This window comes from Topomyia yanbarensis, chromosome 2 (genome assembly GCF_030247195.1).
Source record: "Topomyia yanbarensis strain Yona2022 chromosome 2, ASM3024719v1, whole genome shotgun sequence".
Taxonomy (NCBI): domain Eukaryota; kingdom Metazoa; phylum Arthropoda; class Insecta; order Diptera; family Culicidae; genus Topomyia; species Topomyia yanbarensis.
The window spans coordinates 347,476,393-347,491,708 of record NC_080671.1 but is presented as its reverse complement, the minus strand read 5'-3'; the positions used below and the strand labels follow the sequence as shown (position 1 = coordinate 347,491,708).

Below are 15,316 nucleotides of genomic sequence, written 5' to 3'. Positions count from 1 at the left end.
CTTTTGCCGTTCTTGCAGCAGCACGACGAAGCTCCGCTATTTTGGCATATTTGGCATCATGCCACTATTCTAAAAGTGTCCTGGAGTGGTATGAGGCCAATTCTGTCCATTTTTTCCAAAGGACATGAATCCGCCAAACTGTCCGGAGCTGCGCCCGGTGGATCAGGACTGGGCAATGATGAAGCGGGAACTTCGGAAGAGCAAGAAGACAGTCAAAGACGAGAAGGACAGGTTAAGAAAATGGAAAAAAAAACTGAGAAACTGGAACCGGATGACACAGTAAAGACTTTGATGGAGGGCATCAAGCAAAAATGCGTTCAATTTTACACTCAAGGCTCCATCGATTAACTTTTCTTTTGATTTTTGAAGTAAATATGTGTATAAAACTGCCCCAAAATTTTAGTTCGATTTTAAACATTATAGGAAAATTGGCATGACATTTTCGGTGTCGCAATAATTTCGTGTTCGCCCTTTAGAATGAATTAATAAAATTGTAACAGAACGCAATTTTCGTAGTAAGTTGTGTTATAAATCTGGCATCGTAAGTAGTTAAAATAACAGAAAATTATAATAAGTAACAAAGCGAGATATAGTTTTGAAATCGTTCTTAAATGTGCTTCTGGTCGGATCATATTCCATTGCGCCGAAAAAAATCTAACTTGGTGCCCAGATCATGCACGCTATGGCATGATTTGAAGAACGAATCACTCCATTTTTTTTCGCCAGATCAAAGCAACATCGCACACATGAAATAACCCCATCAGATAGAAGGACAGCTCCCAGAATTACGCTCGCAAGGAATAAGGCTAACAACGGATAATGACTAGTTTCATGTATTGGGACGCCGGGCGGTCTTCCTCGAGCCGGCAGGGGTTCCTCTAGATGATTTTCTATACGGCTCAGATGCGGATCGGTAACACACCACGTTGCGCGTGTGGTGTTTGTACTGTGGGTCCCTTATTTGTTGGCTCAGTCGAGGGCACTTCTGAGAATGGTAAAAAAACAGAGGCAGTTAAATCTGACGGTTTTCAGGAAACTGTATACGAGGGACATATAGAGGAGATCGCGGCTTGCCAGTTCATCTCGAACCTGGTCATTGAGTGATCTTTCTCGGGCCCGAAGGGAGTCCAATAGATGAACTCTGGCAGAACTGTAATCGTCGCATGCCCAGACAATATGTTCGATGTCGTGATAACCGTTGCCATAAGTGCAGATATCGCAAATCGCGAGCCCAATACGTCGAAGATGAGCATCTAATGTGTAGTGATTGGACATGAGCCGTGACATCATACGAATGAAATCCTGACCCACATGCATTCCTCTGAATCAAGATTTCACCTTCACCTTTGTTCGCGCACATTCAAGCGTCTGTCGAGCTGTCGGATATTTATGACGAGGGAAACTGTTCGGTTCGCGGTGCAGTAAGAACTCGCGGTCACTACTATTAAAGTCAGTGGGTTTATTGAGGAGAAGTAATTATGTGCACATGCACTGAAAGAACTGTACTGTTCGGTAGATAAAACAATGCATTTTATTACGACATGATAGCTTCTAGCTGTTGGTGGTAACTTTTAATAGTGACTGACTATAGATAATAACTCTTGATACTAACTAACCTTGTATGATGACTGACAACTCTTAATTGTTTGAACTATATATTGGTTGCTACCACTATTAGATGAACACAACTGTTCTGTTCAGGAAGTAAGAATCTTCTAGAATATAGCTGTAGTATGGGTAACGAAACGCAACAAACTGTTCCGTAACGCCTATCTACTCGATTCATTATGCTACACCTAACTGTCCTGTACTACAGTGAAGTCTCACTACCTCGTATAAATCTAATTCAAAAGCTGGCGCAAACAACCTTGATTTGACACCTTCAGGATGATAGAATTTTGCCACCGTGCTAACTCTTCATTGCTCGATAAGAGAAGTCCCAAAATCGATTTTTCAGCGGAAGGACGCCCGCCAACACTTCTAGACTCATCGTATGAGTCGATTGCACGCAACCCAAAGCAGTACGCAAACAACAATATTGGGTTCGCTCTAGTTTGACGAAATATATGTTCGCTGTGGAGCGGAAACAAAAACTCCAGTACTCCATCACCGACAATATCGTTGTTTGGTACAGTCTGATCAAGTCTCCTGGGTGGGCACCCCACCACGTTCTGGTTATTCTAGGGAAAAAGTTGATCCTTTATTGGAACTTCTGTTTCAAATACCTGATGTGACATCCCCAGGTACCTTTAGAGTCGAACCGGACTCCGAGATATTTGAAAGTTGCAACCTGAGCAATAAGTTGACCCATTAATTAAAGCTCTAGTTGCGCTGGCTCACGCTTTCTTGAAAATTTGATTAGCTCAGTTTTCTCCGAGGAAAACTCGATACCTAGCTGGAGGGCCCCAGCAGACAAATTGTCGAAGGTTTCTTAAAATGGTCCTTGCAATACGACAGCTTTGGGACCTGTAATAGAGACCACACCGTCATCTGAAAGCTGCTTTAGGGTGCAGGAATTGACAATACATTTCTCAATGTCATTCACGTAAATATGGTAGAAAGTGGGCTAAGACATGAGCTCTGGGGTAGACCCATGTAGCTAAATCGTGATGTCGGTAAATCACCATGCGAGAAGCGCATTTGTTTTTCAGCAAACAGGTTTAGCAAAAAGTTATTTAAAATTGGTGAAAGACCATGCTGGTGCAACTTCTCATAAAGAATGTTGATAGAAACTGAATCAAAAGCCCCCTTTATATCCAGGAAAACGGATGCCATCTGCTCTTTGCTAGCATAAGCCATTTGAATTTCGGTTGAGAGCAACACAAGACAATCGTTCGTGCCTTTGCCTTTTCGGAAACCAATTTGTGTATCTGACAGTAAGCCATTTGCTTCAACCTAATTGTCGTAGTGAAACAGGATCATTTTCTCGAACAACTTTCGGATACAGGACAGCATTGCAATCGGTCGATACGAGTTGTGGTCGGAGGCTGGTTTTCCTGGTTTTCGGATGGCGATGACCTTCACTGCCTTTCCTTGTCTGGTACGCGTTTAGTCTGAGCTTGAATCGCGATATCGAGAATCAAGCCAGCCAGGTACCCGTACTCGTCCTCGGATATCGGAGACGCGTAGCTCTTCCAATCAATATCTCGTGTGAGGTCATACGAAACATTGATTGTATTCGTAGCAATACCGTTAGCAATATTAATTACGATTGGCAGATGGTCGCTGCCGTGGGGATCAGAGACTACCTTGCACACGCAATCTAACCGCAGCGATGCCGAGCAGAGAGACACGTCTAAGGCGCTCGGACGCGCTGGAGGCGCCGGAATCCGTGTCATTTCACCCGTGCTCATAATGGTAATATTGAGTATTGTCGCAAAGCTCATGAATCGATTATCGTCGTGAATGCAACTCCATGCCGTACCGTGGGAGTTGAAGTCACCTAAAAAAAAATAGTGTCAAATGGTCACGTTAGGCCTTTCATTTGAAACTAGTTTCATTACGATCGGTTCAGCCATTGCTGAGCTAATTACATGACATTTTGTACATACATACATACACATACACACACATACAGACATTGTCTCAATTTGTCGAGCTGAATCGATTGGTATATGAAACTCGGCCCTCAGGGCCTCGGAAAAAGTTTTCAAAGTTTGAGCGAATCCTTTACATTTCATTTGTGAGAAATGTAAAAATATAAACAGTGCTCCTTATAACCGGCTATCCGGAGCTCAAGTTGCTTACAAATACAACAAATTATAAATTTCCCAAATTCTCGGCAGCCGGCTGACCAGAGCAATTATTACATGATAACGCCATTGGCACACTTACTAACAACTCTCCCCTTCTCGTGATACATGTGGAGATGCAAAAGATTCCTCGATCTCTAGTAGCAAGATGTAACGGACTAACATTCCTTCCTTTCCCAGAAGATCTGCATTCGGACGTGGCCGGCGTCGGTATTGATCAGCATGCACCGATCAATATAGATTGTACAATGTGGCTCATCATGTAATTCCCAAGCATGTTGTTCCAATGAACATTTTGCAACCTAATTTGGTTCTGGTCAATAACGGGGTAGCAACTACGAGCGATCTCTTATACTTAGGTAGTTATCTAGCGTTGCTAGTTATGATGTCTGAAGACATCCCTATAGCCCACGTATAATCAGAATATACGACATTAATTTATTAGAAAGATTTCGTGTGTGTGTGTGTTTGACAAGATAATTTTTCACTTATTTCATGCCGAGAACCACCGACAGCTGCAGTTATGCGCTCTTCGCTCTCAAAAGATCTCCGAATGCAACTATCTCATTCTCTCCCTCATGTGCTATCTATCTCTTTTTACCATATAAACAAAGCTATGGAAGAACAAGTGAACAAAATTGTGAGGAATGTGTTGGATTTTGCAGTTCTTCAATCCCTAATTGTAGCGATTATTGCAACGTAGGGTTACTGTTCCCTAATTCATCTTAGCTCCTCTATTCATCTCACCCATTTGAACACGTTAGTTAGAGCAGTATCTGCTATCTCTATTCAACGCATTAGCTCAAATAGTAGGATGAATAAGGGAACGTTGTACTCGACTTTTCGCTTCGCTGAAACGGGAGCATTTCACATTTTCCAGGCAAAATTTTTAACTGTACTGCTTCTTAGGGACGTAGCAAAGATGATGATACATATTTAAGCGCAATCCAGTCACTCTAAGTCGAGTTATCCACTAAATAGCGTGATATACTGACTAATGAGATGAATAAGGGCACATCTACCCTACTGGGTGTTTTTTTCTGATAATTCCAAAACATTACGCTATGAACTTTCTTCTTAAAATTATGAGTGGAGCTTATAAGAACACACTTTTCATACAGAAAAGTGCCTGTAAAAAGTGGCGCTAATCAACAAACGTTGTGGAACAATTACATTCGGCGCTGGTTTACGCAATCGCAAATACATTGCTTCTCATTTCAAGCATCGATTTAGGTTGTATTTATAGAAACAAGATATACCTAACGCTGAAAATGATAGACTTCATACATTTTGAACGGAAATTTGGCTTATGAAAACTGCACAAAAATATTGCGTTTTTATTTACATTTTTCTACTTTTTCTCAACTTGTCAAATGACAGCGGCTTTTCCCTATGCAGCACACAGGAAAGAATTAGTAGGTGCAGCCAAGAAAAATAAACAAATCTAAAAAATATGGCGATAATATGTACCTCCGTATTTCTGAATCACGTATCACTAGGCCTATCCTAGTGTTAAACAAGTTCTTTCATAGTGAATTGAGGCGGTAATTGATTACGCGTGTCACCTATTTTATTTCAATTTATTATCTTCTTCGTAATTCAATCCACTTATATACCAGCTTTTCACATAAAAAAGAGTTAATTTTACAAATCTTCATCACCAACTTATAGATTTTTTTTTCAACATAGAGAATTAATCTATTTTTCCAAAGAACTCTTCACCAATCTTAAAGTTTTTTACGTTATCTTAATAAAAAGCAATTAGAAGGGTTGCCAGACTCATAACAAATACATTTCATAAGATTAGAACACTATCACTTCATATTCCTGCTTTATGAGTGAAACGAAAAGATGGCAATATAGTTGCCACCTTCCATTATTAAGGGTTAAACCAGGCATTGCATTTATCGCTCATAATGCGTCCGGATAATTTGCTACTGCGAAAATAAAAACTCACATTTTCACACGAAAAGTTATTGGCACTCACACAACTTCTCCGGATAAATACAACGTGTTATTTCTCCGGATAAATAAAACCGCCGGAGAATGAACGAATGAGTTTATCACGGTATCCTTTTTACGCTCGCTGCCTTGCTGTCGGTATTCCAAAAGACGAAAAAACAAGTCTGTCGTACTTCTTTGCCACTTTTCTTTGAAATTAAGTGTATATTTTGACGCTTTCATTGCTTTCCACGAAATTAAAATATTATCACCTTCCCCGGTGAGAAAGAAAAAATCAAATAAATTTTATCCCGAAAATTCTCGAGAAAATTTAGAATAGGGCGTAAGTAACAATGAGGGATTTTCTTTGGGGTCTGTTCATTACTCGGCCATTTCAACATTTACTACTCTACTCTTTGCATAATATTCTAGTTAAAACCGTCGGCTTTCGATACGTATGGAAAATTAGTGCAAAGTGTTGTAATGACGTCGTAATAAACGAAAGAGAATGTAAGCAAAGAGAGGCTCTCAATGTTACTTACGTCCTATTGAAAATTTTCTCTAGAATTATTCTCGCGCTATTTGTGGAGACGGAGAATTTTGCGACTCATCTTATCTCGGAAAAGTTGGACATCGGATAAGCCTCTTCTCGCGTGAGTGAGAAAGAATTACAATGCCTGTTAAACCATTCATGCTCCTCTTTTTTCTAGCGCATAGGCTATTTATATATTTGATAATAAAAAAATAAAACCCCATAAAACAAACGGAAAACGTCATTTTTCTTCTACTTTTCAAAATATTGTTGTCGTTGTTAATCACACTGAGTTTTTGTCTCAACTCTATGCCTTCTTATCAAATATTGAATTGTACACAATTTTTCGGTGGGTAAGTCCATGTTTGTGACATGCGCTTCCCATTAGAAGCATTGTCCCTAATCCATATTTCGGAGCATCTCTTCAAAAAAGAGCTCATGATTATTTGACAACTATGGGAGCTCGACTAAGAGATCAGTTACAAGATCGAATTCCCACAATTTTCCAAAAGTCCCCATGATGCTTAATACGTTCTCAATATAGTGATCAGACAATATATTTCCAGGGGACGGGCATAGCGTGGTTGGTAAATCGATTGCCTTGTATGCAGCTCACCTGGGTTCGATTCCCAACCCCGCACATGGGGTTAGAGTTTTTTCCAAAAGAGATTTCTTCGCCTCGAAAAGAGGCGAACGACCCTAAGATTAAAACCATAAAATAAAAAAAAAGTTTACATGTGTCGTGTGAACTGTTTGGAATTTTTTCGTGTCTGACTAGTTCTAATTTGGGTACTAGTTTAGATACCTCATCTAACTAGATACCCAGTTGGTGGTAGTTACTGACGAGATTAATTCAAAACACAAAAAAAAATCAAACTTTATTTGGGAGATCTATCCAATGGAAGTACGCGAAAAAGAGTTATGAACATGTACAAAGAATTTACACAAACCTAAAAAGAGATAGAAATTCAATGTTGAAGAACAAATGATATGGTAATCAGCCTAATATGGACCCCTCCTTTACTACCAATTTCTCTAAGTTCGTTTGGTTAGATATGAAGATTATATTCTTTGAGTTGTTTGTCTCAGAATCATTAGTTCATCTCTAATTGCTTCAAATTAATCAAAATTCACGATTGAAACAATAACATCGAAAACGATTCATAATTCCACCATTGCCAAGAGGAATCGAGAGAAGTGTTGCCTTTTTAAATTGGATTTCAGAGCACAATTTAATTGTTGGTGCAAATCAAGAAACAGGACAAAATAACGCACATTATCGATTCCTTGAAAAAGGTACCAAACGGACCGAAACGTCGGATGAAGACGAAATAGTGTTTTTTGTAAACCAAAGACTGCATAATCAAACACATAAACTATATGAGTGACAGAAAATAAAATTCGCAAGAGCAGCACATGCTTCGTATAACCGTTTAGCTTCAAATATACTACAATGTAAAAATCGGATATCAAATTCAAGCGTCAAAATCAGACAGGAGCTCTTCGAGGCAAGAGTCGTCAAAAAACCTTCAGTATAAAAACCGTAAAAGATATTGTTGGTTCTAATACAGTACTATAATTTACTAGACTTTTAATTTTATTTTTTTTAACTGCTTTTAATACTGAATGTTCATCCATGCCGACTTGCTGAAGGATCTCAGTCAGATTTTTACGATGGATGTTAATATGTGATTTTTACATTCAAATATATTTGAAGCGGGTTTTACAAAGCATATTCTGTTCGTGAGACTTTTATTTTCGGTCGCTCATGTCATCCGCATAATCGACAACCTCGAAATCCATTTAGAAAAACCATTGGAAGATCATTCACTACTAGCAATCAGAGCAGGGGCGATATCACACCTCCGTTGGTGGAGGTTTCAATATAAAACATTTCCCGCGAACTCAGTATAAATAACATAATAATATAACATGGAAAATTCACATTCTGTTTATTTTGTATCAACCAAAGATAATTTTACTTCAGATAACTCGATGACGAAACAAACAAATTATGAACCATTGAAGATTGCTTTTCGAATACTATTCTGTTTACCTCTAAACAGTGTTAGTGAATCAATATCGAATCATGCCACCCTAGGTAACGCCTGATCTGCTTCACTCTTATTAAATTTCATCTCGCTCAGCCGGCCAAATTGAATCACTGCTTTCAATCACTACTCTGCAGCGGAAAATAAAATCACAGAGCTTCAACGCAGACCCCCCCCCCCCCCCCACTCGGCTGCAGTGTATTGCAAAAAGAAACCGCAGGACGCTCTAGCACGCTGCTGGGCTGCTTACACTTACTTGAACTAGATCTTCTACTCGGTGGCAGTGCTTCTGGCATTAAAACATGGAAATTGAATTCCGAACCTACCGCAATGACAAATTGTGCTCCTGTTGCACCAGCCACCAGCATCGTTTGAAACAACCGGCGAAACCATCATCCCTGCCTCACCGCAAAAATAGTGAGTAACCATGTACCACTGACTGTGCCATTTACTATGTACCTTCCCTGTTGAGTGTATAGAAAAAGTATGCAATCGGCGTTCGCCTCGGTGGAATACTTTTCTTCGGCAATCGTTTCTGATCGGAACAAGAAAAATGAGTTTTCTTTCTTCCTCACCACTGTCGGAAAATTCGTGGCTGATTTGAAGTGCTGGTCCATCTTGCTAACTTCACAGAATCCGCTTCACTGCAGGTTAGCGAAAAAGTGGATGAATTTTTCAAATACAGCTTATTGGAACGTGCGGTATTCCCGGGGGGAGAGAGAAGGTCTGCAGTCCTTTGTCCCCCCTTCCCAATGGTGGCGTCGTTTTTCCTATTTGCTTTTACAACTGAGAAGAATCATGCACTATTCGAGTATCGGTTCGAATCGATGGCGACAAAATCCTGCAACAGTTCGGTCGTTTATGTAGTAGCGTAGTCAGAGGCATGAAAAATGTAGGGAAAATCAGGAAGAAAACAATCTGTTTTCAAGAATATCTGCAGCACTTTATGTTTACCCTACTAACATGAAAGTCAAGTTTTAGCTGAGATTGTAGAAACTGTGTAGGGTAAACTGGGGTTTGGCACTTTGCTACGCCACTGCGTTCGAAAGAACATGACGTTCAGAGCCATCGTTCGCTCGGAAACGATACAAGATGTTTTCCGAAGGCAAACTAAAGCGCTCTGCACCATAAAATTTACATATTTTGTGCTCTATGATCGGAAAGGCTTTGGTGGAAAAAAGAGGATAAACTTTAAGGATTGACCCGATTGACCGAGCTACGACATCGCAACTGAAGCCGAACCCCGTTTCCTTTCGATACTATTTGTTCAGGGTCGTAGATAGTGTCTTCATATTGTTGATCCTACCCTTTCCTTACTCCTTCCACAGCATATAGAAAAAAGCAGTATGTTTCTCTTCCGGTTTTACATGTTCGTAGGTGAGTGCCGTCGTTTGGCAAATAACACCACTGGACGTATTTCAGCTCTTGTGTGAACATATTTGTACATTCAAGTCAGGATCGAAATTGAACAAATATCATTTATTCAGTTTGTTTCGGTTGTGATGTAGCCAAGTAGTGTCTAACCATTTTTTTCCTCTGCATTATTCTTTCAGATTCCTAACCACGTTGCCATCGAGTGAGAAACGATGCTTCTGCAGCCTGGGCATACGCTCAGTGCTGATCAAACCCAGCAGCAGCAGCAGCAGCAACAACAACAGCAGCCGCAGAACTCACCGATACTGCCGTCAAGTCAAGTGTCGCAGTCAACACCACAGCTGCTACAATCGCAGCTGCCGGTGAATCTGCTGTCCAGCCAGCAACCATCGTCTCTCACGTCCTCGTCCAGTACGTCGTCGACGCCACCGATCCAGGATGTTAACCGATATCTGGAAATGGCACAGGAGGTTCTCAAGGAGGGCTGGACGGTGCACACGGCCAAAGATGGGCGGCTGTACTATTGCAAGTAAGTTTGACGAGAAAAGTGATTTTTTACTGATTTATATAAAAGGTTCTCCATACTTGTCGTTCGTGTAAAATAAAATTTCATGTTTATAGCTAATTATTAATAATTATAAATAATATATACACTTTTTGTGTTATAAGCCGTCATACATAAATAATCACCCAAGCAATGCATCCCACTATATCCTGCTCCTATGCAATATCACAGAGAACAGACATATAAGCTAGAACAAACCTTCCCGAAAAACCTGTGTAAACATTTAAATGAAAATACGTTGAAAACACCATTGCATACAGGTTCGCATGCGTGAATCACCATTGTATCCAAGTTTGCACACAAGGCCCGTATAGCGATTGCAGGTCGATCGAAGCGCCGGTCAGTGGCAAGTTGCTACTTGCTGTTGTCATTTCAAAGCGACAGTTTTATTTCTTACACAAGTTGAAAGCTTTACTTGAATGTCAGTTCTCATTGGTAATATTTAATTTATTCTTGGAATAATAGAGTATCGGCATAGCTAAAGTTTGCCTGTCACAAAGGGCCTACGAAAACAAAAATCTTAGACGAAAATAGTGCAAAATAACGCGGAAAAAAATTTAGAAGACAAAACATTGATTTTACAGTGTTGCTTTCTTCAACAAAAACTTGTATTTTAGTGATACCTGCAAGTTTGTAGAACTTATTAAATTAATCAATTAAGGTTAAAACATGGAAAAGTCGAAAAACTAAGTCAAATTTACAAAACCGAACGCCTCGAAAATTAGGTCTGATGTCTGTGATATCTTCGACAAAGTTATTTAAAACATAATATTCTACAACCACAACCTTTCAAAAAATTTTGCTCGGGCACTCTACTTTAGGCTAATCAGAAAGGTTTTTATTTTTGCAGAATAATATTATAAACATAACCTGCAAAGAAATTATGGCTCTAAAATGACATCTAAGGTTTCAAATAGTTTTTGTCCCACCTTTTTTGGATTGGTCCCACTGTAGGCTGGTTGTGCTTTTGTCGTACCTCTTTCTTTTGCTCACGATTTTTACGCAGCTATCTCGGGACCTCACATCATCCATGAAATTGCTCGATCTTTGAGCCATTTAAGTTTCGACTCTTCTCTTACTTTCCGTTTCCATTTATTATTAGTTATTATTATTTTTTGTCTCAATGAATCGTTTAGCTCCTGATTCCGTGAATCATTCAGCTCCCAGCCTTATCTCAATCTACTCGGATAGTTCCTTCTCTCTCGGTACCGATGTCTGTTTCGTGATCCAATTAGCTCCCATTTTTGGCACAATATAGCCCGATAGTCGAGGCGGTGAAAATACCCTGCTGTGAATTTCCCGGCGGTAAATTTCTCCCTAAACTAATGCTCGTTTCCGTGAGTAATTCAGCTCTCCGCTTGGTACCGATCATCTCGATCTAGTTCACGGCAGTGTACCTAGCCTACTCAAGGAGCCAACCAGTAAGTGCTGAGGTCTGTTCAGCGGTTTAGAGTGGACCCAAACGACCCACTGCTAATTGCTCGACGCAATCTACTTGCACTAATCCCCGGCAATGGATCTAGCCTACTCAACCTAGTAGGCTGTCGAGGTCGGCCGGTGATTCCGGGTGAAGTCTGACATCCGGTTCACTGGCTTTCCAACGACCCGAACCCGGTGTTGCGTCGCGTACTACTCAACTGATCCACGGCGGTGGACCTAGTCTATACTAACGGGCGGCTGAATTTCTTTCGAAACCCAATTTGTGGTTTCGCAGGAACTTTCTAGCCAATGGCGCTACTTGGTTGGTCCATTCGCCACTTCCTCTGCAGCTAGGAGAGTATACTCGTAACCACTCTGTTAACAGCGTCCCAGATATGCTCGTCGTAACTCATTTCTTGGATGATATTGTCAACTGTCACACCAGGCATACCTCTATGAACTTCTTCGGACCTAGGGCATTCGAGAACTACGCGTTTCGGTGTTTCTTCAACTTTTACACACTCCGGACAAATGAGAGACGTGTCCAAACCGATGCAGGTACTTTCGGAAGCATCCCTGTCCGGACAAAAAATGCGTCAAATGGAAGTGACCACCAGGCGATTCGCTACCGTATCGATCAACGGAACCCTGCTGCAGTACGGAGAAGGATGACCGGTGAACGAAAGTGGAAGACGGAAGCCTTCAACAAAGACCTCTTCGTTGAGGCATTTCGGCCGAACGGCGAGACCGAGAACGTGAATGCGGCTGATCTAACAAGAAGGATTATGACGGCTTGTGACGCCACAATGCCGTGAAAACTGGAACCACGAATATACGGCGTTCAGCTCACTGGTAGAGCTTAGAGAACAATATCGGAACAAGATAAAGCAGAGCGCAAGGCAGCGTTTCGGGAAGTTAGGATGGCTTTAGAACGGGAGATCAAGCTTAGCAAGGCAGATTGACACAAGTAGCTGTGCCGATACTTAGACGCCAATCCTTGGGGCGACGCGTACCGAGTCGTGATGGTGAAAATGAAGGGCTCGGCGACGCCATCCTAAATGTGCCCGGGTAAGCTAAAGACAATCGTTGAGTGTCTTTTCCCGAATCTCGATCTAACTATCTAGGCTCCATGCTTCCTATCCACCCAAGCCGATGCATTTGGGATGAGTCGGTGGGTCCACCTTCCTTCATCCGCGTTGTACCACGTTGTATCCGTGAATTTCTCCGCTGCACTTATAGCATTCCACGTTCTCAGACAAAGTGATGCAGATGGGATTCATCCCAGCGATAACGCATACTGCCTCCGACGATACTGTTTTGAAGGCACTCGCGACTCGTACGGCCATCAGCCGGAATATCCCGTCCACCTTTCTACAGTTCCGCTTGGTTTTCAGCGTAGCATCCCAGGCAGGAGCCTCATATCGGAGTATCGATGATGAAGACAGCAGACGTCTATTAATGCTTCTCAGACCGCCGACGCTTAGCATGATTCTCGCCATTGCGTTCGTTGCCTTCGCCGAATTTTCGCAGGCATAGTAGACGTGGTTATTTAAGCTCAACCGGTCGTCGAATATCACTTCCAATTTCTTCAACGCACGCTTTGATGCAATCAATTGCCCTCCGACGTCGATCTGCATCCGCTTGTTGGTCAACAACTACACTTCCGTCTTGTGGTGAGCTATTTGCAGCTTCACCCCGTTCATCCAGTTCTCGATCGAGTCCATTATCTCCTTCAGAGACACTTCTACTTCTTCAAGTGTCTCACCCATCACCGTCAGTAACACGTCGTCCGCGAAAAGCACGATTTTCAATTTCCTGGGCAGCCGCAGTGCTAAGACCGCATCGTACATCCCGTTCCAAAGAGTTGGACCAAGAATGAAGCCCTGAGGAACGCCCGCTATGACTCGCATTGACTTCTACCCTTCGCTCGTCTCGTACAGCTCTGGAAGTAGCTCTTCAGGATCTGGCATAGATAGTTGGGAACTCTCATTCTGTGCAGCGCTGCAGCGTTGGTTTCCCTGCCGCGCTGCTAAATACTAGGTGATGTTACGACTGTCTTTGGTACAGAGGGGTATATTCGGCTTTTCAGTCAATAAATACTATCGAACACTACTTTTTTATAATGTCCAGACGTTTCGACCGTTGGTTTCGGCCTTCTTCAGTGGAAATTATATTATAGCGAAGAATAAAAACGCCGCCTATAATTTCCACTGAAGAAGGTCGAAACCAGCGGTCGAAACGTCTGGATATTATAAAAAAGTAGTGTTTGATATTATTTATTGACTGAAAAGCCGTATATACCCCTCTGCTGTTAAATACATCCTTCACATCTATCGTGACCACAGCGCAGTATCGAGCATCTCTTAGCTTCTGTTTAGATTGGACTCTCGAGCACTGCGCGAATTGCATTCACCGTCGATGCTCCTTTGCGGAGTCCGAACTGCATCTTGGAAAGTCCTCGCTCACCTTCCATGAATTTCGTCAACCTGTTAAGAATGATCCTTTTCAGGAGATTTCCGAGCGTGTCAAACAGACATATGGGCCTGTACGAGACCGGATCGCCCGGTGGCTTCCCTGGCTTCCGCAGCAACACCAGCTTCTGGACTTTCTACATTTCGGGTAAGTTGCCTTCATTTAGACACTTCTGCAGCACCATCCTGAACATGTCCGGATATGCCGGGATCGCAGCTTTCATCATAACGATTGATTTTCCATCAGAACCGGGATGCTTCTGCAAGCTCATCGTTAAGCACTTAACGATCTTCCGTGTTTGCTCCTTCTTCGCCGTACGGTGTTGGTGGCTAGATAGTTGGATAGTGTTTCGGGAAGAAACCCTCTTCAGCTTACCCGGGTACATTTCGGATGGCGTCGACGAGCCCTTCATTGTCGCTATCACGACTCGGTACGCGTCGCCCCATGGATTGGCGTTTACATCTCGGCACAGATCTTTTGAGGCCATCTGACTTGCTAAGCTTGATCTCCCGAAACGCTGCCTTGCGCTCTGCTCTATCTGGCTCCGATATTGTTCTCTGAGTCCGCCTTCTGGCCCTGAGACAAGCTGCGCGTAGAGTACGAAGCAAGCCGTTCCACAAACAAGGTGGACGCCGTGTATTACGTGGCTACAGTTTTCGCGGCATTGTGACGTCACAAGCCGTCATAATCCTTCTTGTTAGAAAAGCTGCATCCACGTTCTCGGTCCCGCTGTTCGGCCAAAGTGACTCAACAAAAGGTTGAAGGTTTTCGTCTTTCACTTTCGCTCACCGGTCATCCTTCTCCGTGCTGGAGCACATACTTCACATACTCTCCAATCCATGTTCGCCGTCAATGAAGGACTGCAGAATGGGACGACGTTGATAGACTCCCTCCCGTCTCTCCGAAATGTGCGGAACGAAACCTTCATTGCACAATCGTACGTCTAACTTTGCTAGAGCTTTCTGCAGGATAAACCCTCTTGTGTTGGTTACCCTACGCGTTGAAGTCATCACCAATGACTACCGGCTTCCGGCCGATTAACTGCTCGCTTAACTGCTCCAGCATTAGGCTGTACTGCTTCACTATCCACTTTGGAGGAGCGTAGCAGCTGCACACGAAGACGCCGTTGATTTTGGCAAGCCCTCGGTTAAGCGTTCTATCACTTTTTGAATGGGGAATCTGCCCATAACTGCTATCACCACCGTTCCCG

The 15,316-nt window shown here is 42.3% G+C and overlaps 1 protein-coding gene across 3 annotated transcripts in view; it reads left to right on the top strand.

Annotated features, from left to right (window-relative positions):
* LOC131684172 (uncharacterized) overlaps positions 1–15,316 on the top strand; it is a 925,699-nt gene that overhangs the window by 523,061 nt on the left and 387,322 nt on the right. For all 3 annotated transcript variants that reach the window (XM_058966816.1, XM_058966817.1, XM_058966818.1), the window contains one exon: positions 9,830–10,179. In XM_058966816.1, coding sequence (XP_058822799.1) covers positions 9,863–10,179 — 317 coding nt within the window. In that variant the 5' untranslated portion in view covers positions 9,830–9,862. The remainder of the gene's footprint in view (positions 1–9,829; positions 10,180–15,316) is intronic.